This window comes from Falco naumanni, chromosome 15 (assembly GCF_017639655.2).
Source record: "Falco naumanni isolate bFalNau1 chromosome 15, bFalNau1.pat, whole genome shotgun sequence".
In the NCBI taxonomy this organism is placed as follows: domain Eukaryota; kingdom Metazoa; phylum Chordata; class Aves; order Falconiformes; family Falconidae; genus Falco; species Falco naumanni.
The window spans coordinates 3,001,081-3,028,187 of NC_054068.1; the positions used below are offsets into that span (position 1 = coordinate 3,001,081).

A 27,107-nucleotide genomic window follows, 5' to 3' on the forward strand; every position below is an offset into this window, starting at 1 on the left:
GTGTCAGGGCTGTGATTGACGTTGCCTAATTGCACCTGGGGCTCAACCCCTCGGAGGAGCCAGGAGGGGTGGAGGAATGTGGCACCCCCAAAAAACACCCCTGTCCTCCCGGCCATCATCACCCGCAGGGGACCAGGAGGAGGGCAAGGAATATCTGGCTCCCAATTAGCTGCATCTTTTAATGATGCCGTAGTTGGCTTAGGGAGTGCGTCCCCCTCAGAGAGGCTGTGCTATGCTGGGGGGCTCACCTCAAACGTTGTGACCCCCCCTCCCTCAATCCCAGAGTAGGGGGGATGGAGAAGCATCCCCTGGATAGCACTGCCCCAGGCGGGGGCTGATATCACAGCCTCCAGCCCCCTCCCCAGTGTATCCCCCCGCCACCCCCCATGTGAAACCTGTCCCCTCCTGCCACCCGGGGAGGACTTGCTGCCCTTGGGCAGGTGACAGGCACCCAAAGGCTGAGCAGTTACCTCCCTCCCAGGCACGGAGGGACCTTCCAGCCCCCAATATGACCCTGGTTTGGGGGTGCAATGTTGCTTTGGTGGTTTCACTCCAGCTACTCCTTTCCCTGGAGGTCCTGTGGCCACCTTGCTCCTGTTCCCCACCACCCCATGATCTGACACCCCCAGGGACCATTCCTCTGCCCCCTTCCCAGCACCTCCCGGGAAGCCTGCAGTAGGTCCCAGCGTGGTTTTCAGATTGGTCCCACTGCTGGGGTTGCAGAGTGGGCTGGGCATGCACGTGGCATTGTGGGGATGGGTGCGGGTGGCCCTGGGTGCCGAGGTCATGCTTCCCAGTCTGTCCTACGTGCATGTCTCCTTGCCGTCTCTCCTGGGGCTTTTTTTGGTAGTGGTTTTATTTTTTTTTGTTTCCCCCCTCTTTGAGCAGCTGTTCTCTAATAAGCTGTTAATGATGATACAGTAAGTAGACGCAGAGAGTCCTACGGGAGCTGCCACGATTTGTGTAATTGGCCTCGGAGGAGACAAAAGTATCTAATATTTACATGCCGGTATTAGTCCCCTGGGAGTGCTGTCTGGGCTGGCACAGGGAAGGCAGCTCCCAGCCTCAACCTGTCTGCTCCCAGATGATGGATCATCAGATCTCTAATGTATGGAAATAGCTGCGTGGCGGCTGGGGGGGGGGGTGTCCCTGCACCATGCTGCCAGCTGGGCATGCCTCAGGGTCCCCCCCTAGAAGCCTGAATGTGGCATAGGGAGACCCCTGAGAGCCTGTGGATGGCATGGGACAGGGGAGGACCCAGACAGCCGAGCATCACCATGGCTTGCTTGGCACCCAGATGGTTTGTGGGAGCAGCGGGGCTTGGCTGAGCTGCTTCCCAAGGGAGGATGCTCTGGCGTGGGGAGCCCTGCACCAGTGCGGGATGGAGGCAGGAGCTGGGGCTTCCCAGGGTGGGTTTCCAGGGGCTTTGGCTGGGCTCACAAGGCACAAACAGGCTCCCATGCTGGCTGGCCAGTGCCTGGAGTGAGGGGAGGGAGCTGGAGAGGGGTACTTGCAGTCTGGCCACCAAGCACCTTCTCCCCTGTGCCAGCGTGTGGGGTGGGTCCGCCGGGAGCTGTGCCGGAGCTCCCGGATGGGCAGGTTGGAAAGCAGTGCCAGTGTCTTGCTCCCAGATGGCTGGGTGAGCCGTGGGGCTGGGCGGCTGCCGTAACACTGCCTGTAGCATTCCTGCCTGCGGCCAGTAAGGCCTTTATAGCAGGGGAAACTGAGGCACAGCAGGGCTGGGGAGCAGACTGCCCTCCCAGTAGCCCTGATCCTGCTGGGGTCTTGCCCTGGGCCCCATCCTGCTCATATCATGGACAGGGGTGCTCACTGGGGCTTTGCTGCTTCCCCTGGTACCCAGACCCCCTAAATGTGGTGTGTCCCCAAGACTCTGGGGCTGTCCCCTCTTGCTGGGGATCAGACACTGGCCAGGTTTGCTTCAGTGTCGCTGCCACTGACCTGAGCCATGTCAGTGTGCTGAGGCTGTGCTCGCTCTGGTGCACATGTTCCTGCACCCCCAAACCTGCCAGCGGCCCTCCAAGGAAGAGACGCCAGCAGGAGGGGGGTGGCATGGAAATGTCCATCCATGAGTAGTGGGGCCAGACTGGGCGCAGGGGTGGGTGCATCCTTATTCCCTGCCTGGGGCAGAAGATGAGGGGGTGCCATGGTACCCCAACCCATCTCCTGTTGCACACTGTGGCTCTGGAAGGGGGACCCTGGCACCATGCTGTGCCCCCACAGCCCTGGGGGATTGCACACACGCCCCTTTTCCACCCAGATTCCTGCTTTCCCATTGCCGTGGCAACCTCTGGCATGGCAACTCAGGGCCTTTTGCAAGGGGATGTCTCACATGTGCCCTTCCCATCCCTGGGGTCCCTCCCGGGTGGAAGAGGGAGGTGAAGAGGGCTGGTGCGGGTGGCCAGGGGGGGTTAGTTTCCAGTGTGCCAAGCTGGGCATTACTGTTTGCCCTGCGTTGCCCTGCCGCCCGCAGAATCAAAGGCGCAGTGTTTTGCAACAGCTTAAAAGGAGAGCAGGCAGGTTTGCTTTGGAGGCTGCTGGCCTCATCCTGCCCGCTGGGGCCGGGCTGGGTGCTGCCAGGACCTGCCAGTTGCAGCTGGGGTTATCCGGGGGCTCCAGGGGGGCTGTGATGGGAAATGGGTGCAAGGTGAAGGTTGCTGAGCCCTGTCAGGCTCGTGGCGGGGGTGGAGGTGCTCAGGCAGAGTCTCGTGGGTACACACCGATGTCACAGCAATGGGAAGCTGGTGGCTTCTGGCCATCCCTCCCTCCATCCCTTTTCATGTGTCCTCTCTGCTCCCGGTCTGGGATGCTTTGGCCTCTCTGTCCCTGGCCTCCCGCCAGGCTTTTCCCACACCCGCTAATCCGGGGCTCCAGCCCCGGCTGTTGCTGCCACCTCCCAAGCCCTGGGAGCAGCTGCTGAAATATCCCGGAGCTGGGGAAGCAGGACCTGGCCCCCGACCTCCCCCAGGAGCTGGTGCTTTGCTGGGGCAGTGGGTTTGGCATGGGGACAACATGCAGCCTGGGTGTCCCAAAGTCCCCTGCCTTGTCTGCAGCCCCTTGTCCTGGACAAGGTTGGGTGGACTTCGTGTTTGCAAAGGGTTTAGTGCACCCTGGCCGCATCCTGCCCACTCAGCACCCTCTGCCATCGCAGGTGTGCTGTGTGGTACCCATGGGGAGCAGGGAAGCATCCCTGGGTGCTTGCAGGCTCTTCTGGCTTGGGACTGCGGGTTTATTGACCCCATGCCTCTGCTGTGTGTGTGTTTGGGGGGTTAGGATCCCCCCGGCTCCTTCCCTCCCTCCTGCCTTAGCTGTTAAATCTGCTAAGCAGGGGAATCACGCAGTCGCCATCTGCGAGCCTGCCAATAATGGGATTAACTCTTTCCCCTGGCCAGGGCTGAGCCTGATGGTGTTTTGGGCACCCCCTTCCCAGGGTACCACCCTTTGGGAACCAGCCCGCCAGGAGATGCTGGGTCGCAGGGCTTGCTGGGGACATCCCCAGTCTGTCCGCATGCAGATCTGAGCCACCAGCATGGCCTTGCTGCCCCCCTGCCTCAGTTCCCCCCCCCCCCCCCCCCGCCTCAGTTTTCCCCCCTGCCAAGCAGGGTGCTTTCGAGCACTGCAAACAGCTCTGTGCTCCTGGCAGCACAGGAGCCGCTTTGCCTGCGGGGGACACACACACGGGCAGGGGGGCAATGGCAAGCCGTGCCCCCCACCCCTAGAGGTGGTGGGAGGCAGAGGTCCCTGTCCCCCCCACCCCGGGATGCTGGCTGCCCACTGGCGGGGCTGGGGCGGGGGTGGAGCCCTCGGACGGGGGGGACACGGGGGATACCCACCCCCCCCCAGCCCTGCAGCTTCAGGACTGCTCCCGGGGGGGGGGAGTGCGTGCCCCCGTTAATCCTCTTAGGCGCTGGCGGTCCGGCTGGGCTGCGCCCCGGAGCAGCTGGTGGGGCTGGATCCGGCCGCTGCCCGCCCTCCCCTCCCAACAGGTGCCCCCCCGGCCCCCCCCGGGCTGCCGGAGCCGTCGCTTCCCCCTCCCCGTCGGGGCTGGGCGCGGGGCGAAGGGCTCCTCGCAGCAGGCAGCCCCCTCCCCCGGAGGCCGGCCCGGGAGCGCTCATTAATTATCTAATCTTCCCTTTATGTTTAATTTACAGCCCCGCGCGGCTCTGACCATATGCTGCTTTTGTTGTGTCTGGCTCTTTGTTGTGGCAGGCAGCGGGGGCTGGCGAGACCCCCCCCCCCCCCCCCCCCCCCCCCCCGCCAGCCTTTGATCCCCCCCATCCTCCCCAGCGCCACCCTCCAGCCACCCCCGCGGCACAGCGGCGAGCCCCGGGGAGGGGGTAAGTGCCTTTTTCTCGGTTATTAATTTCTCTGACCCCCCCTCCCCGCCCGGCGGTTCGGGATTTGATGGTGCGTGTGCGCGGCGCTGCCGCCTCCCGCTCGCTGCCGCCGGGTCCCCGCTCCTGCCCGCAGCCCGCAGGTAGGTGCAGGGTAGGCAGCTGCCTGTACCCACCCCAACCCCCCAGCCCGAAGGGGGGTGTGTGTGTGTGGTGTACCCGGGGGAAGGGGGTGTCCTTGCTGGGGGCGGAGGGGGGAGCAGGGTGATGAACCCCCCCGGACTTGTTGCGTGCCCCCCCAAGCTGCCAGGCTGGGGGGCCTGGGGGGCAGCCCCTGCTGTGGAGTGGGTGTGGGGGGGTGTGGCTGGGGGGGGTGGTGCAGCAGTGGGACCCCCTGTGGCACCCCAGCCTGCCGTGGGTACCAGGGGGGCTCGGCGCAACTTGCCGCGAAGTTTGTACGGTGCTGCCAGGCTGGCTGGCGGTTTTTTTATATTATTTTTATTTCAGAAACCAGTAAAATGGTCTCTCTGCACCCCAGCAAGCCTGTAGGCTGCTCTCCTGGGGGGCATCCCAACAGGGGCGCTCCCCCGGGGCTGCAGCACATGCACTCATCCTCGGGGGGTGCGGGTCTGGCAACCCCAGGGGCACAGCGGTGCTCGGCAGGGGGGTGAAGGGGTTTGGGCCACGTGGCCACTGCCTCCCTGGCAGTGCCTGGCTCTGTTTGTGGGTGATGGGGGGCAAAGCTGCCCCCCGCCCCGGGTGCTCAGCTGGGTGGGCTGAGGTTGGAGCCGTCTGCCTCGGAGGGATGCCCGCGGCTGGGTGGCCCTGGAGCAGGCAGCATCCCCAGGGGCTGCCTGCCCTTCGCCCCCTGGCCTCGCCTCCTGCCCCCGGGCTGTGCCGGTCCCACTGCGGGCAGGGCATGCCCGAACCTCCGCCGCAGGGCTCCGGGCAGCATGGGCGGGGGTCTGTGCTCTTGCTGGGTGTCTGTCTGCCTGCAGCTGCTGCCCAGCCCCCTACCAGCCGGCGGGGAGGAGGGGGGATGCGGTGGGGCCGCAGGCAGGCGGCGGGCACGGTGGGTGCCAAGCCGCGGGCCTGCCTTGGCGGTGGGAGCCGTGTGCCGGGCCAAGCGCTGGGCTGGCAGCAGCGCACAGGCTCTCCCTGCAGTGACACGTAAGGTCACCACGACCGCCAGGGAGGTGGCCCTGCCAGGGCATGCTGGCTCCGGCGGTGGCTCCTGCGTGCCGGGAGCCACGAGGCGGTGGCAGGAGCCTGTCCCTGGGGCCAGCGAGCTGCTCGCCAGGTGAACAAACGCCCTTTCATGCTCGGTAGAGGCAGCTGGCTCGGTAACTCGTCCTGCCGCTGGGCACGCTGCCTGCCGTGGGGGTCTTTGGGGATGGATGAGGGACCCCTCATCCTTGGGGGGCTGCCAGGGGAGCCCTATCTCCTGAGGTGGGACGTGGCACCAGGGAACAGTGCCAGCTGCTGGCGCAGCCTCAGCGGGGGCGATGGCACGGGGGCAGTGCCCGCTGACCCACGCATGTGTCCTGGCAGCGAGATGACATCTCTGCTGCGTCCCTTGCGTGTGGGGCTGGCTGTGCCCATGCAGCCTGTAGTGCCAACCGGGCTGGCCCTTCTCGGGGTTGTTTTCCACCGGCCGGTTGTGGAGAGCAGAGGAGGGGCTGTGCCGCCGCGGTGGCTCATGGCAGGTGGCTGCTGCCGCTGCCTCGCCGAGGCCTGTCCCCACACAAAGCCCGGCTCCCTCCCTCCCTCCCAGCCCCACGCCGCGGGGCTGCTTGCCAAGTGAGACGCCGGGGCTCTGCCCCGCGGCGGGTTTGCACTGCGTGTTGCAAGAAGCAGCCAAAATGTAGCGCTGGGCTCCCCCCGTGGCTGCCCAGCCTCTGCCTGTGCCCCTGGCATCCCTGCTGGCTCCTGGATGTTGGGGAGGTACCTTGCCCGAGGGACGCAGTGCCAGGGCTGGGGAGAGAAGACAGGATTCTTGGCACAGGCTGGCATTGCCGCGCTCTCTGCCTGCGGGTGAGGGTTGCTCTTTGCAGGGTGTTGCAGGCTGGCTCTCCCGCCGGTGCCATGGCGGGGCTCGCTGCTGTGTTTCACCCCTGCTTTTGCAGGGGTGCTCACCACAGGGAGGCCCCCTGGGGACCATGGCTCCATCCCCGCTGGTGACACCCCCAGCTCGGCGCTGGTGAAAGGGGCGATTGTCCTCTCCGGGGGTGGCCGGCGCCCAGCGTGGTGTGTGGCAGGGCTGGCACGGGCAGCGGGTTGGCCTTGGCCCCCTGCCCGCTGCTGTGCCCTTCTCCAGTGGCAGCTGCCTGTGGGCACAGCTTGGCAGCTGTCCTGCCTGCGGGCTTGGCCGGGGCAGGACCTGTGCTCCCCTGGGCCACGGCATCGCTGCTGCACAGGCTTGCAACACCCGGTGCCGGTGCCGTGGCTGTCATGAGTTTGCAGTTCTCAGCCCAGCAGTGGCTTTTTCTCCTGGATCCCAGGGCCAGCTCCGTCCCTAAAGCACAGCCTGGTGGGGGCAGGCTCAGAGGGGATGAGCAGGGAGCCAGTTCTCCCTGCGCTCCTGAAAACTCCCTCTGGAGAAGTGCCAGGTGGCTTCACCCCTGCAGAAGTGATGTCAGCTCTGAAAGCCCCTGGTTTTCCACCCTGGAGCTGTGTGCAGAAGGAGGCTGTTCTGCCCCCCTTTCCTGGCCACACGGCAGCTCTCGGGGGACCAGAGCATCTCTCCCAGGGGTTTTGTGGGCACTCTGCAGCGTGTAGGGTGGTGAGATCCCCGCTCCACACTCTGTTCCCCACACCACTACTGTGCATCCCTCCCCTCCCAGCTCGCTTGTCAGCTAATGGCGCGGCTTATTCCTATGGCTTTTTAAGTGCTTAATGGTGCGCGGGGCTAATGATGCGGCTCCCTCTGTTTGCGCTGCGTGGATAGATGGATGGTGTCAGGGCTTGGCGCTGCCCAAACCTGCAGGGATGGGGACAGGGATGATGAGAAGGGGCTCAGCGGAGCTGGGGGCTATGGGCGGGTGTCCCCCAGCCCACCTCTCCTCCCTCCTCTGCATGGTTGCTCTGAGCAGTAATGTCACCGTAAACGATATTTATCACGAGGTGATAAAAATCTATTTCCAGCGACCTCTTGGAAATGGCCCTCGTAAAACCAGGCAGCAGACGGAGGCAGGAGGCAGACAGCAGGGAGGGGGAACAGGCAGGGAAATGGCTGTAATCAGCCGTGGAGCAGGGGCCGGCTCTGCTGGCGAGCCAGCCCTGCCATTCCCAACCCCAGTAAATTGATGGCAGCTGCCTGGGCATGGCTGGGCGGATGCTTGGGCATCCCGGGGCTCCAGCATCCTGGGATGCAGCATCTAGGCCATGAAGGGAGGAGCAGAGCCATGTTCGTGTTTAGATGAGTGGGATGAGGGGCTTTTGCGGCCCATAGCTACATCCTGGGGCATTCCCAAAGTGACACCTCAAGGGACCAACTCAGAGGTGCTGAGCCAGAGCTGACCCCAGAGCAGCAGGTTGGGGATGGGGGATGCTGAGCCAGCTGGCTTTCCCCCAGTGCTCACAGGTGTAGGGCTGACCTCCCTGCTGGCAGACACTGCTGGGTCACCCATTGCCCCCTGTATCCCAGGGGGCTGCTCTCAGTTCCATAGCCCCCCCCCAGCTTGGGGCTTCGCGATCCCCCCTCCTCCAGCTCCGTCCCTTTGGTGTGGATTGCTGGGTGCTGATTCAGCCATCTCCCTCCCGGCACTAATTACTCAGCCCGTCGCCAAGTCCTGGCTGTAAATCCTCCAGCAGGAGCAGGCCAGGAGGTGGAATGCCTCCTTGGCTCCTTTCCCTGCTGACCTGAGCAGGGACCTGTAATCTGGTGTAATTCGTCGGGGTGCTGAGTCGGCAGGCGGGTGCCTCATCCTCCCCCACCCACCTTTGGGGTGTGCTGTCCCCTGCCAGCATCCCTCCTCCCTGCTGAGTGGTACCCGGCATCCCTCCTGCCTCTGCGTGACATTCAGCCTAGCTCTGTCCCCACCGTAGCTAGGGACAGTCCGGGTGTCACTGCTGCAGCTCGGGTGATGCTGCTGGCCTGGGCATCCCTAGGGGCTTCGCTGAGCTGTGGGAGCAGCGGGCACCTGGGTCACCTTCGAGGGCTGGAGACGTGGGATTTGCTTCTAAAAATGGGGACAAGGCAGAGACCCCCCATGTTTTCCCCTGGGGGAGGAGGGAAGACAGCTCCTGGCTACAGGATCTAATTGCTGTCCTGATGAGGGGACCTGTAATCACTTAAAGTAATTAACCAGGTGAGGCGATGGTAGGACCTCCCCAAGTGCCTGGGTGTCCCCTGCCTGGGGGGGCTGCCCCAGAGGGGACACAGGGGTTGCTGGGGTGGGGGCTGTGGCATGGGTCCTCATGGGGCTGTGCTGGGGCGGAGGGACAGCGGGGAGGATGGGGACATCCAATTTGGGTACCGCTTGCGTGTGTGTGAAGCCCTCCAAATCCCTGCTGATGGGCACGATGCTGCTAAGGGTCTTCATGCCACCGCAGGGACTTTGTGCCCACCTGCCTGGCCTGCCAGGGGCGAGCGGTGACATGGCAGAGTATGTGCCGCAGGTATTATCCTGCATTAAAGTTTCACCTTGCAGATGGTGCGCATTTAATCCGCAGCTTAACGAAGCGCCGGACCTGGTGGTTAGTCCGTCTTTAGATGGCAGGCGGGAGCTGAGAACCGGCGCACTAAGCTGCCTGGCTGGATGAAGAAGGGGGACACGGTGGGGATTGAAGCTTTAATTCCACCGCGTCACAAGCTGATTGCCCAGCCGGCGTGTGGCCCTCGCCAGGACCCGTGCCGAGGCAGACGAGGGCTTCTACCATGTGTGTGAGTGCCGTGATGTACCCCTCCCCGAGTTGGATAGGGTCCCCCAGCCAGGTCCCCTCACCCGACACGGTGAGCCTGGCAGAGCCTTGCAGCGACCTGGCTGCTTCTCCCTGCCTCAGTTTACCCCTGAGCATGCAGCGGGGCTTCGCACATGTGGGAATGCCCCGAAAACATGAGCCTCTGTGGGGCGGGTGGGATTTTCCAGAGTAAAAAGCCCCTTGGGGCAGCTGCCTCTCCCCGTGACAGGTATTTAGGGTGGCAGGGAGGGGACACAGGTATTTAGGGTGGTGGGGACAGCAGCTGCAGACTGCCTGGCAGCTCCGGAGCTGGAGGTGGGTGAGCTGGGTGCCATGCTGGCTTGCAGGGTCATGGTGTCCCCTGAGATGCGGATGGGGAGCACACGGGATGGAGCAAGGTCTCAGCAGCAGCGTGTCCTGCGGGGTCTCTGCAGGATTTGGGTGGCCCGGGGCCCCATGGTGCTGGGGGGACAGAGGTAATGTTGGCTTGGAGCCAGGGCTGTGGCGTGGTGGTAGAGGGAGGTGGGAGCTGCAGGGACAGCTGAGGCCGGGGGGTCGCTGGTCTGGCCAGGTTAGTTTGTCTCAGTGTAGAATAGCACTGCTTTTTTCAGCTGTTCACTCTGAAGTCTAATGATGACAGTGAGGGCTCGGTGCTGCACAGCCTTGGGGAAACGCTTGCGGATTCGAGAGGGCTGGATGTTCCTTGCAGAGCCAGCTCTCCTTTCAGCACCAGGAGCGGAGGTGCTGCTGCCAGCCCTGCTGTCTGTGCCTGGCTGGGATGCTCACATCCTCCCCTGCCTCAGTTTCCCTGCCTTGAAAGCAGGGTGGAGGGAATGTTTCCCAGCCTGGCAGGGGCTGGCAGATGTAAGCAAGAGCCGTGTGCTCCCACAGTGGGACAGGGGCTGCTTCGGCACAGAGCAGGGCGCTGGGTCCCATCCCACCCAGCCAACCTAGGGGTGATGGGGTGGCGAGCATGGGGGGCTCTGGGTGCAGGAGCGGGGCAGGGCGGGACCCAGCACTGCCTGGGCAGTGGGGTAGGGGTGCTGGAAGTCCCCAGGACCTCGTGCATGGCCACCAGCTGCGGCTTATCCCACAGCATGGGGAAACTGAGGCACGGGAGGGGATGTGGCATGGCCAGGGCTGCCGAAGCAGCGAGCAGCCGCCGGTCCCCATGCCCAGAGCCCCAGAGGAGCTTGAGGAAAGCCGGGAGTGAGCGGCTGCGTGCCCCTCGCCTCCCCCTCCATCACCTCCCCGTTCGCTGGCGAACAAATGTCTGTTCTTGCAAAAAAAAGAAGTGACAGGGGTCGGCGCAGCGCTTTCCACATGACCTGCCCGGGAACAGAGGACGTCTTTGTTAATCCAGCGAGCTGTCAGTTCAGCCTCTTCACAAAAGGCATAAACCACTTATTGCTGCTCTCACCCCTGACCCCGGATCCGCCTGCGCGCCCTCCATTGTGCCGTCTCGAGGAAGCTGGCAAACAATTTCGGCTCTGGCTCCCCTCCCCGCCGGCGGCTGCGCGGGGGCCGCCTCTCGCCTTGCCGGCATGGGGAGCCGCCGCGGGGGACCCCCCCACCATCACCCCCCCAGCCGCATCTGCGCCCGCCGCCTCGCCTGGCAGCTGCTGCGAGGGGACGGGGGCTGCCACAAAGGGCCGGGGGCCGGTGGCAGGACCACTTCCCTCCCTCCATCCCTCCCTCTCTCCTGGGGCTGCTGGAGCAGCTGGCCGGAGCCCACGGGCTGTGGCGAGGGGGTGCTGGGTGCTGCACCCCGCAGCCCCCTGGCTGAAACCCCTTAATGAGAGGGGACAAAAGCTGCTTAGGGTCCCTGGCTGGGACAGGCTGGGACGGCAGCTTTAGCCAAAGCTGCTTATGGCCCGGCACAAAGCTGGCGAGAACAGCCCTGCCTCTTGGGGCTGGCATGGGATGGGGTGACGCTCGTGCCCCACCAGCCTCGGGGGGTCTGGGGTGTGGGGGTGACACAGGCTGACAGCCGGGGTTTGTGGGGGGTGCTGAGCACGTGACGCTCGCCCCGTCCCTCTGCACCCAGCGCCTGGACCCTGAGGCGGGGCTGGTGCGTGCTGGAGCAATTAGATGCAGTCACTTTGGGGCTATATATAACCCAAATTGCTGCCTGCAGCTTGTTAGCTGGCTGTCAGAGCCGCTGAGGCCACGGTGGGTGAGGTGGTGTCACCGGGGGGGGGGGGGCAGGAGGATGACGTGGGGACCCACTGCTCCCCAGGGCTGGGAGTACCAAGGGGATGCGGCCATGCTGGGGTGGGTGCAGGATCAGACCCTTGCTGGGGCTGGGCTGCTGGGGGCTGCCATGCTCCACCCCAAAAGCAGCAGCGAGCAGGGAGGTGCTGCACCCGCTTCCGCAGGGCGCTTCCTCCGCCATGCCGGTGGTGGGTGGCTGCAAACCTGCTTTGCCGGTGCGGTGCAGGGTGGGCTGCGGTGACACGGGGGTCAGGGTCAGGCCGTTCCCCCTGCCCGGTGTTCCCTGGGCTCATGGCACAGCCTGGCCCCTGGGTCAGGGTGCTTGAGCATGGTGGGTGGGCCACCAGCGCATCCCTCTCCGGTGCTGGTGGTGTTTCCAGCGTTGTCTCGCCATGTGGCGTCCAGCCTGACCACAGTCTCCAGTGCCGCCTGTCCGGCCCCCTCCATCCCCGCTTGCCCCGCTGCCGGTGGCTCGCCAGCGTGCCGTGGCTCTGCCGGCACACACCGGCCCCCGCGCCGGGGAGGAGCGCGGCACCTCAGGCTGTCTGGGGGCAGCTGTGAGATGAGTGTGAACATATTGTGTGGGCTCCTGCAGCAGGCGTCACGGTGTCGCTACTGGAGAGCGAGCAGGAACCACAGCCCTGCCGTGACAAATGGCTCCGGCGCAGCTGCAGCCATGCCCACGCGGGTGCCGCCGGCAAGCTGGGCCGTGCCACGGCACAGCCGGCTTCACTGGTACGCCGGGACCTGGAGTGGGGATCCGGGCGGGCAGTGATGGCTGCAGGGATGGGCTGACCCCCAGCACACGGTGTCACTGCTGGCTCCCTGCCACCGCAGCGATGCATCCCTGCAGCCGTGTTCGTTTTCCAGGGGGTACCGCCTGGGTTGGGCACACCCCCAGCTTGGGAAGGGTTAACGGCACCGTGTGTCTCTTTCTGGAGCCTTTTGTTTCTTTCCAATTTTTTCTCCCCCCTCTTCCCCTTTTTAATGAGGGGTTAGCACAGCTGTAATTGCAGGTTCCAACTTCCCGCCAGCAAACACGGCTGAGAAACTTTAAACACGGTGGTGGCAGGGATGTGGGGATCCAGCCACCACCCCTCCTGTGGGCACCCATTGGGGTGCTGAGCCGTGCCACCGGCAGGGACCCTCGCTACGCCAGGTCTCCGAGCTCAGCCTGCTTTTGGGGGAAAACCCTTTGGTTTCAGGCCTCTGGGAGGAGGAGGAGAAGGAGGAGGGAAAGCTTCTTGGAAGGAATAGCAGCTGAAACCGGCTGGGCGAACACGCGGCAGGGGCTGTGCCTGCGGTGGTGGTGCTAAAGCCCCATAAAGCCCCAATGTGAGCCGGCGGGCTTGGTGGCCTCACCAACAACGGGAGCCGGGGGCAGCCTGCTCCCTGCAGCCCTAAACACTCCAAACCCACTTTTTATTCTGAGTGCTGCCTCGCAGGCCTGGGGACAGCGGCAGCAGGGGTTTATCCACTCCTCCAACCTTGAAGCCGGGTGCTGGGATATGCTGCTCCCCCTGTGCTGGGGCTCCTCCTTCTGTCACTGGCTCCCCACGTCCCCCAGGAGGTGCAGGATGTGGCCCCTCTGAGCTGAGCATCCTCCCCGCCTCAGCCTTTGCTCACTCATGGGAGTTTGCACGGAGGCTGTGCCAAAAACCATTGCTGGTGCAGCTGTGCCGGTGCTTGCCGGGCTCTGTGCCCGCCGTGGTGATGCCAGCCAAGAGGCGAAGTGCGGTGACCGCATCCACCTCCGGTGCCCTGGCTGCTGGGAGTGTGGGGGTTTTCCGGGGTGCTGCCACCCGGGAGGGCGGAGGTTGGAGCTGTGCGGGCACGGTGCTGCCGGGGTGGAGGGGACGTTGCTGTGCCCGCGGCGCTCTGTGGGCGGCATCCCCATGGGCGGCATCACCCCTGTGCGCGCGCCACAGCCCGCCCCGGCAGCAGGCGAGGCGCAGGGGAGGTGGAATGGGGAAGCCGCGTTTTTGGGTGTCCCGAAGGCACAGGAAGCATGCCGGCGTGGCCACCTGCGTGCTAGATCCCTCGCCGGAGAGCCACCACGGCCCTTTGCTTTCCCGCTCCGTCACCACCAGCCCAAAGCCGGGGCCGAGGGGAGAGCCAAGTGCTGTGGCAGGTATTTATCCCGGTGACAGAAGCAGAAGGAATGTGCCCTCGGCAGGGAGGGACGGGCAGAGGGACACCATTCCCTGCCCTTGCCGTTATCGTGTTCTCTGGCTGCGAAGCTGCTGCCCTGGGCACTGAGTCGAGGGCAGGTGGGTCACCACGGTGCTGCCGTGCTGGTGTTGGGGGCATGGGTGACGTGCCTCTCTGTGCCTGTCCCTCGAGGCCACCGGCTGTGTTTTGACCTGGCTTGAGCTCTCCATGTCCTTTGTGCTGAGGACCCACTGGGGAAGGTGGAGGCAGATGCCACGCAGGGGGGTTCGAGGGAGTGCCGTGCGTGGGGCCATCCATGCAAGCTTTGGTTGGAGCCTTTTCTCCCCTGGTTTTGTCACTTGTGGAGCTGCTCTGCCTGTCCCTGCCCATCTCCCCTGGCTTGCAGCCCTCGCCTGCATGTCAGCTCAATTCTTCCTGTGTTAGTAACATCCCATAATGATGTCACCTTGATATCGCCTCACTCCACACCTAACCCTCGACCTGGATGCTGCCTGGGGCTGTGCCCTGTGGCCTTGGTCCCCGCCAGGGCGGTGCATGACCGGTGCATGCTGTGAGCTGTTGCAGGCTTGGGCTTGAGTCCTTCTGGCCACATGCAGGCTCCCTGGGTGCAATTCTGCAGCCATCCACCCATGCAATGAACGGGCCGGCCTCAGCTCAGCACTGTTGAGCAGGCACAGCTGGCTGGTCCCCTCTGTCCACCCGTGGGGATATGCATCTCCACGAATCCCGGGGCCAGGCTGAGCATTGCCATGGTGGGACATGGTGGAACTGCTGGCCCCCCCCATTGAATTTCAGCGCTTGGTGGCAGAGCACCCTTCCCCTCCCAGCCTTTGCTTGAGCACCTTGGGGTGCTGCTTAGCAAATTAGCACCCAAATCAAGCCACTCACCTCTAATTGGGGGTGAGTCTTAGAGGACGTGGTGGTTGGGGAGGAAGCCCCCACCACCACCACCCCCCCCCCCCCCGAGGGACTGCTGCGATGCTTTATCTGGGTGGACAGATCCCTTCTAATTGAGCAGATATTCTGTGTTCGCAAACAGATGGCTCCTTTGCATCAATTATTCCTTATCTGTGTAACCGGGGATGATTTGCTGACAGATAGCGGCGGGGTGAAGTTAAAGCAAGGAGGCGGCCAGTGCTCCATGGCAGCTCTGGCTGCTGCCTGGGGGGTCCCAGGGGCACAGACCCTGAGGGGGGACAGGTCCTGGCTGCCCCTTGGGCGGGTGGGTGGGACCCCCCATCTCCGGTGGGGTGGGTGGGACCCCCCATCTCCGGTGCTTTTGCAACACGGCATCCCCTGGTGGGAAAATAGAGAGTGGGGGGCTGGTGGGTGGGTTGGGGGCTGGGGCTGCTGCCAGGGCTCCCTCCAGGAGCAGGAGGGTGCCGGCCTTGGCCCAGCAACCGTTGCCGAAATCCACCTTCCCCACCACAACCGTGGCCCGTCTCGGCACTCCCTGACTACATCTTGCCCAATGCTGCTGTGATGCATGATGGGAGATGATTAATGCTAATTAGTGATTAGTTGCTCTGGGTATCAAAGTGCGCCCCAGCCCTTTCCTGTGCCCACAGGTAGGGGATTGCTGCTTGCTGCTGCCGGGGGCATTACCCTGAGAGGAGGAGCGGTGGCATGGCATCCCCCCGGGACCCTGGGAGAGATGTCCTTGCCACCTTCAGGGATCCCGTGGCCAAGCTTTCAGGGATGGGGACCAACCCCTGGGCTTGTCGCCTGCCCACTGTGAAAGTCACCTTCTGTTAATCGTTGGGAAAGAGAAGAGCATCCCACCATCGTCGGGGCAGCCAGTGGCGCCCTGCCAGTTGGAGCCAGTATGTGGTGGCACTCGAGGACTCGCGGGATGTGCTGAGCATTCGCGGTTGTGCGGTACTGCCATATGGATTCCATAAATTAAACCTTTCCAGGAAGCAAACGGTAAATTTATACGTCCGCTCGCACGCGTGGCTCATTGAGTCTAAGGGCTTCCCAGCAAAAAATCTACCTGCCATCCATCTCGCTTCAGCTTTCCAGGTTTATAGGACTAACCCTGAGAAAAACAGAATCAACATAAAATTCTTGCAGCCCTGGCCCAAACATCCCAGTGTCAGCGTCCCCTGTGGATGTCATCTATGGCAGGGTGGGCACAGCATCCCAGGGACCCTCTTGGACCTGGGACCAGGTTGGCTGTGCGTCTGTCCCGGCGCGGCGTGGCGGTGCCGGGGTACATGCAGCGTAGCTGGCTGTTGTTTTATTAAAGATAAACAGAAGTGGTGACAGCCTAAGCTGTGTGCCTGGGTGCGCCTGACGCGGGAGCGTGACAGCTACAACAAACACAGGGCCACAGCAGCGCTGGGGAACGCTGGGGGTCGGGGAGTGGGACTGTCCCCAAACCGAGCAAGAAGCAGCAATGCTGTCCCCATCCCTGCAGCATGTTTTCCTTGCCTGCCTGGCAGGGAAGGCGATGGGGGGGTTGTTGATCTCGAGTAAACACTGCCCGGTTGAGTAATCGGGAGCTGCCTAACCGGCCAGCTGCCGCCAGCGAGCAAGGGGACGCCGCTTTGATTCATGTCCTCTCCCCCCCCCCGCCCCCGTCCAGCCTTTCTTGTCTGGCTGTGCTGGGAGCCATCGGCCGGATCCAGCTGTAGCCCCGCGGCGCGGGCTGGCGTGTGGCTCCCGCGCCGGCCACGTGCACCGGCCGGCTGGAAAACAAAAGCATCTTCTATCTGTGTGCCCCGGCCCCCCCGTGCCCCCCACCTGTGCCGGTGGTGCTCTGGCCCCACTGCGCTCAGGCCGGGGAAGGGAAAGGCGCTGAGTCTCTGTCCTGCTTCTCTTCCAGGCGTCCTCTTCATCCCTCGAGACAGCCACCACCAAGCCAGCGGCTGGCGAGCCCCGGCACCGGGTGGCCAGTGCTGGGGAGATCCCGGGGACGGGCGGTGGCACTGCCCCGGACATCGGCCAGCGGACGGCTTTGGATGCGGAGAGTGCAGACGCTGGAGCCACAAGTAGGTGATGCCGGAGGGATGCCAGGGGATGCAGGGGTGCTGTCCCCAGGGGCTGTCCCCTGCCTTGCCGTGGGGTGCTACTGCAGCTTGGGTCTCAGGGCGAAGGCTTGCGCCCAGCAGTTTGGGGTTGGAGCTCTGAAACCCGCAGCCCTTGGTGGAGAGGTGACCCTGACGGCACCTCAGTCCCTGCCTGTCGTCCCGGGGGCCATGAGTCAGGCCGTGGGCACCGGGGAGAGCCGCGGCACTGGGCTGGCTGTGCTGGGGAGCTGGGGGGGCCCCCAGGGCTGGGTCGGGCCGCGGCTCCTGGGACTTGGCTGCCCCGTCCGTCAGGAGCAGCAGCATTTTTGGAAGAGGTATCATGCGTGCTTCCCGCCTGCCGCCTCCCTGGACTGGCTTGTTTGCCAGCCCTTCCCGGCGGGCGCGCCGTGCTGTGCTGTGCCGCACTGTGCCACGCCAGGCTGCTTTGATCTGGCAGCAACTGCCGGTGCCGGTTCCTGGTGTTGGGCTGGGGAGAGCCAGGAACCGCAAGGTGCAGCGGGCAGGGAGCCGGGGCGGGCTCTGTGGGGCGAGGGGGCTGCTTGGGCGGGGGGGGGATTTGTGACCCCCCCGTGTCCCCAGGGAAGGACATTTCCCGGGGATGTGGTGGCCCGTGTCGGCCATCCATCAGCCCCACAGGGATTTGGCCCCGGTTTGGGACCCCGCAAGGCGCTGTGTCCCCTGGGGGGACCGGGATGCATTTGCAAGCTGCTCACAGCCCAGCCGGCAGCGTCGCGGAGGCAAGCTGGGAGCCGTGGCCTGGAACGGGCCCGCCGGAGTCAGCTCGGGATTTATTACCCTGCCAGTGGCTGCCGGGCAAAGGTGACAGTGACTAATGGCTTGTTACACGCCTGCCACATCTCATCTGCGCACCGCGGCCGGCTGCTGGCGCTCCCAGCCCTCCTCATCTGCGCCTGCCCTCCCTTCTCCGGGGGTGAACCCCCCCCCGTGCCCCTGCAGGGACCTCGGCCGGAGCGGGTGGCGGTGACGGCTGGCCGGCTTGGCACAGGAATCCATCTCCGTGCCGAGGCTGGAGGCCCACGCTGGCAGCATCCCCCGTGGTGCTTGCTGCCTGCACCGTGGCCGGGCAGAGCCAGGTGGACATCCCCGGCGGTACCACGGTATCTTGGGGCTTCCCAGCCGGTGGCACATCCCAGGGTGTCCCAGTGAGCCTCGTATGACACACAGGGCTTCCTGGCACACAAAACTCCTTTGTGGTTGCAAAACCACGAGCCGTGCTTGCCACCGTTCTGCTGGCACGGTGGCAATCCCATGACGGGGTCACCGGGCTAGGATGCGGAGGAGAGCGTGCGTGTGCGGATGAGTGCTGACGGAGCCACAAATGCATTCACTAGGAAAATTAAAAAATTAACAGGCATTGGCTTGCTCTAGATTAGTAAAGGCAGGAAGATAAAAGCGGCTCTTTATACCTTGTGAGAATTGCTGATAAGGGCATTTGTTCCTCTGTATTCTTTAAAAAGAATGCAATAAAAATTTAAAATAGAACGGGAGAAGGGAGATGGGGGGGGGGGGGGAGAAAGTGCTGGTGCTGCTGGTGAGGAGGGCGGTGGGAGGCGGTGGGCAGCACCAGCGTGGCGGGCAGCACCAGCATGGCAGGCAGTGGGGCCTGTTGGAGGAAGAGGAGGATGGAGGGGAAGCGGAGGCAAGGGTGAGCTGGGAAGGGGCTCGGGTGAGTGGGTGGGCGGGTGCACATGGTGGTGTGGCAGCTCGCTGGGGGCTGGCGGGATGCCCCTGTGGCATCTCCTCCTGCAGGGGTGTGAGTTCATGGCCAGCAGTGCCGGACCCGGATTCCTGGCCGAAGCCTCCCTTCTGCTCAGGGTCCTGCCTGTCCGAGCCTGCCGAGCCTGTCCGGCACACGCAGCTGACCGGCATGGCTTGTCATGGCTGTAAATGATCGGCAACTTCCTCCGCTTGCGAGTGGGCAGAGCCCCACCCCACTGGTGTCACTGGTGGCTCTGGTGCGGGCAGAGCCCGTGGGGTGGCACAGGGGTGACCACCATGATCCCCACCCAGAGGGGACGATGCTGTCCCAGTGCCTGTGCCCGGTGCAGGGGTGCACAGCGGGGGCCGTGGTGGGAGCACCCCAAACTTCTGTGGGGGTCCTAGCTCAGGACCACCCTGGGCGCACACCGTGATGGCTCAGGGGTGTCCCAGAGCCTGTGTGGAGGTGCGGGCAGCTTTGGGGTGGGCGTCAAAGGGTGGGTGCCGCCCCAGCCTCTTGCCCTCATCGGTGCCTGGCACAGGCATCCCCCCAGCTCTGTTGCCTGTGAGTGAGAGTCAGGGCTCTGACCCCCCTCACCCTAATTCTTGGGGGGGGGTCTTGCTCCATGAGGGGGGGTTCCCCCGTCCCTGGTGCACCGCGACCCCCACGGCGGGGAGGTGTGTGTCCCCCTCCTTCCCCAGCATCCCTTCTAGGGGACCTCCCCTCGGAGCCTCCCTCCCCGGGGGGAAGGTGCCAGCCGGCCGCCCCCCCCCCCCCGCCCCCGTCGGGGCCCTGCCCGGCCCGGCCCCCGGTGAGTCACGCTCCAGCCGTGCGGCTCCCGGGGCGGCGGGCGGGCGCCGAGGGAAGCAGGAAGCGGCGGGGGGAAGGCTCGGCTCGGCTCGGCTCGGCTCGGCTCGGCTCCGCTCCGCTCCGCTCCGCTCCGCGCCCTCCACCGCGCAGCCCATGGAGGAGCGCAGCCCCCGCTGGACGGCGCGGCCGCTGGGTGAGTGCCCCCCCCGCGCCGCGGGTCCCCCCGCCTCAGCGCCGGGTGGGGGGGCTGACCCCGGCGGGGGGCTGTGGTGGGTGACCGGCCGCGCGGGAGGGGAGGGAGGGAGGGAGGGAGGGAGGGAGGGAGGGAGGGAGGGAGGGGGCTGGTGTGCACCCGCCACCCGCAGAGCCCCCCCTCGGCCCCTTGGTCTCTGCTGCTGGGGGGGTGGGGGTGGAGGTGGCGAGGGTGGAGGTCGCCTTGGGCCTGAGGGACCCCGTGGTGGGGGGGTGGAGGTCGCCTTGGGCCTGAGGGACCCCGTGGTGGGGGGGTGGAGGTCACCCTCGGCCTGGGGGACCCCGTGGGGGTGTGTGTATGGAGGGTCACCCTGGGCCTGGGGGACCTGGGGGGCAGGGTGGTGGTGCGGAGGTCACCCTGGGGTTGAGAGACATGGTGGTGAGGAGGACGGAGGTCACTCTGGGCCTGGGGGACCCCGTGGTGGGGACGATGAAGGTCACCCTGGACTTGGGGGACCCCATTGTGTGGGGCACAGAGGTCGCCCTGGGGATGGGGGACTCCATGGTGTGGGGGACTGAGGCCGCCCTGGACTTGGGGGACCTCATTGTGTAGGGGACAGAGGTCACCTTGGGGTTGGGGGACCCCATGGCATAGGGAGTGGAGGTCACCCTGGGCTTGAGGGGACTCCGTCGTTTGGGGGACAGAGGTCACTTTTGGCTTGGGGGACCCCATCATCGGCGGAATGGAGGTTGCCCTCAGCTTGGGGGACCCTGTCAGGTGGGGGACAGGGGTCACCCTGGGGTCGAGGGACCCCATGTTGTGGGGGACCCCATCGCGTGAGGGTTTGAGGACCCCATGGTGTGAGGGATGGAGGTTGCAGCTGGGGGATGTTGGGGTCAGATTAGGCGTGCTGGGTGCTGTGGGCTCAGGGTCCAGTGTCGGCTGAGGTGCTTGGTCCCCATGTCCCCAGAGTCCCTTTGGGTCATTCCTGTGGGCCGGCAGGGCCCAGGGGCTCACAGGCCAGTGCCAGGGGCTCAGCCAGCAGCACCGACCTTGGCACGTCTTCTCGCCTTGCTGTCTGTACATTGCCTGAGCCGAGCGCGCGGGGTGCTGCCGCCGGGGCTGTGCCTCAGTTTACCTACACACCGCTCTGCCTGAGCGGGCAGCGCCTGTCATATCTGTGTTTTGTGTCACCTGGCACCGGGGAGGGACCGTGTTGCTGCCCATGTTGCTGACCGAGTCCTGCAGCCCGACGCGGGGAGCCTGGGCACTGCCATCGGGGTGATGCCACAGCCACCTGGTCTCGCCCGGCTCATTGTCTACCGCCGTGTTTATTGCTTTGCTCTGTCCTCGTTCTTCCACTCCTGCCTGCGCTGCCTGCCTTGCCCTTCGCCCTGGGGCCTGGCGGTTCCCCGCACCGTTCTCCTGGCCGCGCCACCCTTGCGCTTTACGTTGTGGTGTCCGAGCGACTGCTTTGCACGGCGGAGCTGGTGCCAGTGCCTGACTGCTGTCCCCAAACCCTGGGCAAGCACCCGCCGCCAGCCCTTGGAGCAGCAGGGTGAGTGCCCTGCTCTCCTCCTCCTCCTCCTCCTCCTCCTCCTCCTCCTCCAGCGCTGAGCCACGGCAGGGGGCACGGGGCTGGGGTGGGTGCTGGGGTGGCCTTGTGGGTGCCCGTTGGGCCACGAGCGGGAGCCACACGGAGGGAGTTAATGGAGGGAAAAGGCAGCGGGAAGCCAGCGCCTCTTCCTGCGAGCGTGCGCCTGCGCCGGCCGTGGAGCATCGGGGTGAGCCCGTGTGGTTTGTGGGTGTGCCGCCACGCGTGGGCCAGGCAGCGTGCGCCGCTGCGTGTGCGCTTGGCAGCCCGCTTGGGTAACCTGGTGGGGAGGTGCTGGGTGTGACGACGATGGCGAGTGGCACGCAGGGCTGGCCGGCCAAGGCCAGTGGCTACCGGAGGGGTGGGAGTGTGCATGGTGGGGGGTTGTTTGTGCACATGCGTGTGCATGACCCAAGGGTGTGCTGGTAGCTGCCGGTGCAAGCGGTGTGCGCCGAGCGTGCTCGCCTCCCTGCTTGTGGGGTGCAGGCTGGGGTGTGCGTGCGTGCACGCACACAAGCGTGTGTGTGCACGTCCCTGTGTGCCTGCGCTCGTGTGTCCACGCACGAGTGTGCACGCCCGGGGTTTTATTCGGGGGGGGGGGGGGGGGGCGTTGGGTACGAGTGTGCGTGCGTGTGTATGTGTTGGCTGCAGGGCAGGGAGCATTACAGCGGAGACAGTGGCTTTGGCGGGGGGCCAGGCTGCCGGGTTGGGGGGGGCGCGGGGGTGTGTGTGCTGCAGGAGGCAGGACCGTTTATCGCTTCCTGACGTGCCAGCACCCGGGATGGGACTGCAGGTGGGGGGGCAGCTCGAGGTGGGGGCTGTTCTTTTTAATATCCACTCCCCCGTTCCTTCCGCCGGCCCCCCGGCTTCTCCCCCAGGCGCTGCCTCTCACCCTGGTGTCTGGCACCAGCCCTGGGGAGGTCAGGGTGTGTGGGGGCTGTGTCCGGGGGGGTTTCTGTCTGTGCCAGCCATGGTGCAAGGCAGTGGTGCTCCTACCCCACACCGGGGGGCATGGTGCCGTGGGTCACACCCCTGTTCCCAAGCCCCAGCACTGATGCCAGCCCTGGGTGCAAGGTTTGGTGTCACAGCGTGGGCAGGGAGAAACAGCCTTAGCCTGCCTCTGCCTTCACGTCCTGGTGGGGAGACCCAACCTAGACCCCACCGTGCGCTGGTGTCGCTCTGGTGCATCACCCATCTGCCGGGTGGTGGGTGTCCTGGGGGGGCCACCGGGCAGCACTACTCAGCCCCAGCTCCCATCTGGGAAGGGGCAGCCGGGACAGAGCTTGGCACGTTGCGGCCGCCCGGGCAGGCTGCCAGGGGGATTGCCCTTGAAATAGCCCTTGCTGTGCCTCATGCCTCGGCTGCCCTGGCTAGCTGGGCTGCAAGGCCACCCCGTGTCCCCCCCACCCCGGCACCCCACTGCCTGCCGGCGGTTGCAAGGCGGCGCGGGAGGAAGCGTGCCCCGGTGCTCCCGCGCCGATAACGGCGGCTGCCTTATCGCAGGGCCTTCTGCAAGGGCGGGCGGCATGGCTCCCTTGGCCCTTATCTGCCTCAGCCGTTGGCCCTGGCTGGGCTCACAGCCCCCCCTTTGACCCCCCCCAGCACGCGGCGTAGCGCCCGCGGGGTCGACCCGTTGGGGGCGGCCGCTTTGGCAGCCTGCCCCCTCTATCCTTTTTGAAGTTTAAAATCCATTTAAGTCAAGAGGAGGGAAAGTTATTGCCTCTAAAGCCCCTTGCGTTGAGCAGTAAATCCTCTTTGCTGTGCCGACGCCGCCTCTTGGCACCCGCGGGACCGGGGGTGACTCATGGGGGGGCCAGGCTGCATGTGTGTGTCCCCCCCACCTGGCCCTGGCCCCCTGCAGGAGCATGCTGCGGATGCTTTTATGGCTGGAGAGTGCAGGGAGCACCATGTGCCCCCCTAAAGCGTGGCCAACATGGGGTCGGGGTCCCTTTGAAGCCCCCCAGCCTCACTGAGCCGGCAGGAGCATCACTGCCGCTCGCTTGCCGCTTGCTTGCCACTTGTTTGCCGCTTACTCACCACTTGCTTGCCACTTGCTCGCCACGTGCTCGCCAACTCCTTGCTCACACTGATTTCCTCCAGAAAGGGGGTTCTCGTGGCACTGATGCCCCAGTGTCCCCCAGGGGTTGGCACAGCACAGGAGCCGCCCCTCCCCCCCCCCCCCCCCCGCCCCCCGCCGCTGTGCAGCCGGTGCAGTTTGAGGCTGATGGAGTGGGAGCTTGATGCGCTGCCGGCACGCTGGCGTTTTTATTTGATTTTCCTTCTCCAGAGCTGGCAATATTTAAATATTAATGCCTGCCTCTAATTGCTGTGTCAGAGGAGTGGGTCAGCATGGGAGCGGGTGCAGGGGCGGCAGCGCCAGCTAATTTTGTTGTCTCGGGGAGTGTTTGCTGAGGAGAAATGTTTGTGCACACACACGTGTGTGTTTTTCCTCCCTTTGGGATTTGCTTGGCCCTGGCTGTGACATGCGGGGGGTGGGGGCGGGCAGCGATGCCACCCGGGTGGGGTGGCCTTGGAGCCTGATCCCCCTCATTTTGCAGCGGGGTTTGCAGTGGGGCACCCACCTCCCGAATCTGGGGCCCCCGCTCCCCCGCCTGGGGCGAGAGGGTTAATGGCAAGGAGGGGGGGGGCAGCTTGTTCTTGGGGCAGCAGCGTCAGATGCTTGCATGCTCGCTTCCTGTAATAAAGCGACCGCCGGCGCGCTTGTCACCTGCTCTCTGTTGTGCTGCCAAGCGGCAGACATGCCGCTTCTTGCTGCGGGCCCTGGCGCGCTCCCCGCCGCCGCCGCACCTCCCGCTCGCCCCGGGCGCTCGCCCCATGCCAGCGCGGCATTAGCAGGTGTTTCGGGGAGGGTGCGACGGTGCCTGTTGCCGCACGCCTCGTGCGGGCGGGGGCCGTTTAACTGTTCCTCACCATGGCCGTGCCCCCTTCGCCGCCTTCCCCGCCTCCCCTGGGGTGCAGCGGTGATGCCAGGGCTTGGCACTTGGGTGCTTGCACCCAGGGCCCCGTGCTGCCCCTGTCCCCTGGGACCTGCCAGCCGGGTGCTGTGTCCTTCCCACAGCACCCGTGCTCCATGGCCCTGCTGCGCCCCACTGATCGGGGTGTGGAGTCCCCGCTGGCGGCTGGCACAGCCTCATGGCAGAGCCAGGCCAGCTGCAGGCAGGTGTCTCTGTTTGTCCCCGTCCATGCCATGCTGTGCCGCACAGTTGGACCAGGGGGATCCATGCAACGTGTGCCACACACGGGCTGTGCAGGCTGCTTGGCACTGCTGCTGCCTGCTGTGCTGTGCCGTGCCGTGCCGTGCAGCCCCCTTGGATGCACAGGGCACTGCCCGCTGTGGTGTGCTGTGCCGTGCCATGCAGCCCCCTCTGACACACAGGGCACTGCCCACCGTGCTGTGCTGTACCATGCAACCCCCTTGCATGCACAGGGCACTGCTGCTCCCCACCATGCTGTGCCGTGCCACCCCCTTGCATGCGCAGGGCACTGCCAGCGGTGCTGTGCCATGTAAGTCCCTTGGACACAGAGCCCTGGTGCCAGCACCTTCCCAGGCTTTCCAGTGCTGTTGGGGGGATTTTCCCCATTGGGGGTTATCTCTGCTTGCCCTGATGCCCTCTGGGTCCCCAGCCAGTTTGCCACCTGCCCCGCAGCCGTTGCTCCCTGCCCGCTCCCACCAAGGCCCCGGCTATGCAATCCGCTTCCTTCTGCCCAGCGCGGCACAGCGTGGCGTCCCCATTAACCCGACAGCGAGGTGCAGCGTTTGCCGGGGTCCTGCTCCCATTAACCCTGGCTGCGGGGATTTTGCACCACTGTAACCCGGCAGGGAGGCTCACTGGAAGGGGCTAACATCGGGTCTGCTCCCGAAGGACAGCTAGTGCCTCTCACCAGCTGCTCGCAGGCTGGAGCACGGTAGATGCGGGGTGCAGGGAGGGTTGGGGACGAATCACACCCGAAGATCGCCTGGGGAGGAGGCACGATGGGTTTTGCTCCTTCCCACCCGCATCCTGCCCCGGCTCCCAGCACTGGCTTTGTTTCCGCTGTATAACAAGATGATGGGTTAGGGTCAAGCTGCGGGTTCATAACTTGTTGGAAGACTTTGCCAAACAATAAAGGTGTCTTGCTTTATATCTGCTCGTATTTTATCCGCGTCATGGCCTTTCCCCAGCGCCGGCCGGGATTTACGGCGGGGGATATTTGAACGTGTCGAGGCGAGCTGGGGAAGCCGAGGCCGACCCCCCTCCCCACGCCTTTGCATTCAGTGCCTGTGCGCTGAAATATTTACCTTCCAGCTCCTCTGACAGTTCAAGCCGTCTCGTGAAGCAAAGGTTATTGAACTGCGAATGTTATGACATTACATTTTTGTGTCTGCACTTTCAAGATGCGTGATGCAGCCTGAATGATAAGTGATCTCGGGGTTAAGGGTGGGGTTTTTTTTTCTTTCTCCTCCTTTCCCTCCCTTCTGCTCTGCTCCCGCCTCGGCACAGGCTGTCGGCTCTGCTGGGGCTTGATAACGCTCCCTTTTATTGCCCTGCCTTTGCATTCCTGCAGCTGGACTCCCTGCAGTTGGTGTGGGTGCTGGGGGTGTACGTGTCAGGAGGTGGGAGAGGGACATTCCCAGTGCAGAAGCTGAATGCACTGTGGTGTGCCTCAGTTTCCCTAGCCCTGGCCTCATCCATCATGCTATGGGGCACACCAGGATGGGCCATGGTGGCACGCACACCAGCAGCCCCTCTTGTTGGATGATGACGATGCCAACTTGGGTACCACAGCCCCTCCAGCATCCCAGCGTGGAGGGAAACGTGCATCCCATATCCCACCAGGGCCATGCTGCGGGACAGGAGGTGATGCATGGTGCTCAGCCGTGCCGATTTTGCAGCCCCCGTTAGTGGGGTTGTGGGGAGCTGGTGGGGCTCCAGGCTGGAGCGATGTTGAGATGCAGCATCTTGTGCGACCAGGTGATCCGGTGGACGAGTGGGGAGGGGGACAAGTGACAGTGGGGTCTGGCCTGTCCCGTACACACTAGAGGGCAGCAACAAACTGGATCAGTGGCTGCATTCGGTCCCCAGGGGCGCTGAGGGGTCTGAGCCCCCAGATTTGCCCCCTTACAGCGGGTTTGGAGCCGGGGAGCCGCTTGTTTTTAAGGGGTGCTTAAACCCGTTCGGTAGCCAAATGCAATTGAGCGGCAGGACGCGGGCCCTCAAACCAGTCTGACCCGTGGTGTCATGTCATCCTGGGAGCAAATTAATTAAGTCATTCCGTAAATTTGGCCGCGTTTGCTGCTGGTGAATCACATCTGCCCCCTCCCCTCCCGCCTTTTTCCCCAGGCTCCCCCTCTGTCTCGGCTCCCTGCTAGAGTCAACATCTCACCCCGCAGCGCCTGGAGATTTCTATCGGCTCGGGGCTGGCCGAGCATCCCGAGCATCCCAGGTCGGGCGGCCGCCAGCACTAACAGAAACCAGCTGTGCGGGCAGGCGGGCAGGGGGGGCCGCCGGGGAAGGGGGGAAAAAAAAAAAAAGAGGTCAGGGCCCGGGAAATTAAATGTTCATAAATGTAGGCCCGAGCGCTTAAAAAGTAGGGCAGTGCCATTAAATCTCATTAAAGTTTAATACCTATCAGTGCCACTTCAGGCAGCCCTTGGACATTGCTTTAATTTGATGGGTGTTAAGGGAGAATTATCAAATAATTGTGCTGGCTGGGGACTTGCTTTTATCATGTTACATGGAAAGCTCTCCCGGCTTTGTGCCACACATCAAAACAGCAGTGGATAGGTATTGTTCTGGGGAGGGGATGGTGGGGGCTGCAGGGGGGGTCCCCGCCATCCCCATCGCCCTTGGCGGTGGCAGGAGGGATGAGGGACACCGGATCAGGTTGTTACAGGGATTAGCTGCCCCAGTGATTTGGTTTTTCTGCCCAAATTCAACCCATCTGCCCTCAGGGGGGATCTGCTACCCCAGGCTGGCATCCCCAGGGGTGGTGTGGGGACAGCAAGCATCCTGCCATCGTCCCCATAGGTCCTGCTGGTGTCCCCATGGGTCCTGCTGGTGTCCCCATGGGTCCCGCTGCTGTGCCCGTGTCCCAGTAGGGTCGTGCCACCTTTCCT

The 27,107-nt window shown here is 64.5% G+C and overlaps 1 protein-coding gene across 3 annotated transcripts in view; it reads left to right on the forward strand.

Moving 5' to 3' along the window:
• GSE1 (Gse1 coiled-coil protein) overlaps nucleotides 1-27,107 on the forward strand; it is a 102,101-nt gene that overhangs the window by 20,071 nt on the left and 54,923 nt on the right. For 2 of the 3 annotated variants that reach the window (XM_040615157.1, XM_040615158.1), the window contains exon 2: nucleotides 16,468-16,633. In XM_040615157.1, coding sequence (XP_040471091.1) covers nucleotides 16,468-16,633 — 166 coding nt within the window. Of the gene's footprint in view, nucleotides 1-4,436; nucleotides 4,496-16,467; nucleotides 16,634-27,107 lie in introns of those variants that run through there. The other variant, XM_040615159.1, reaches the window with a different exon arrangement.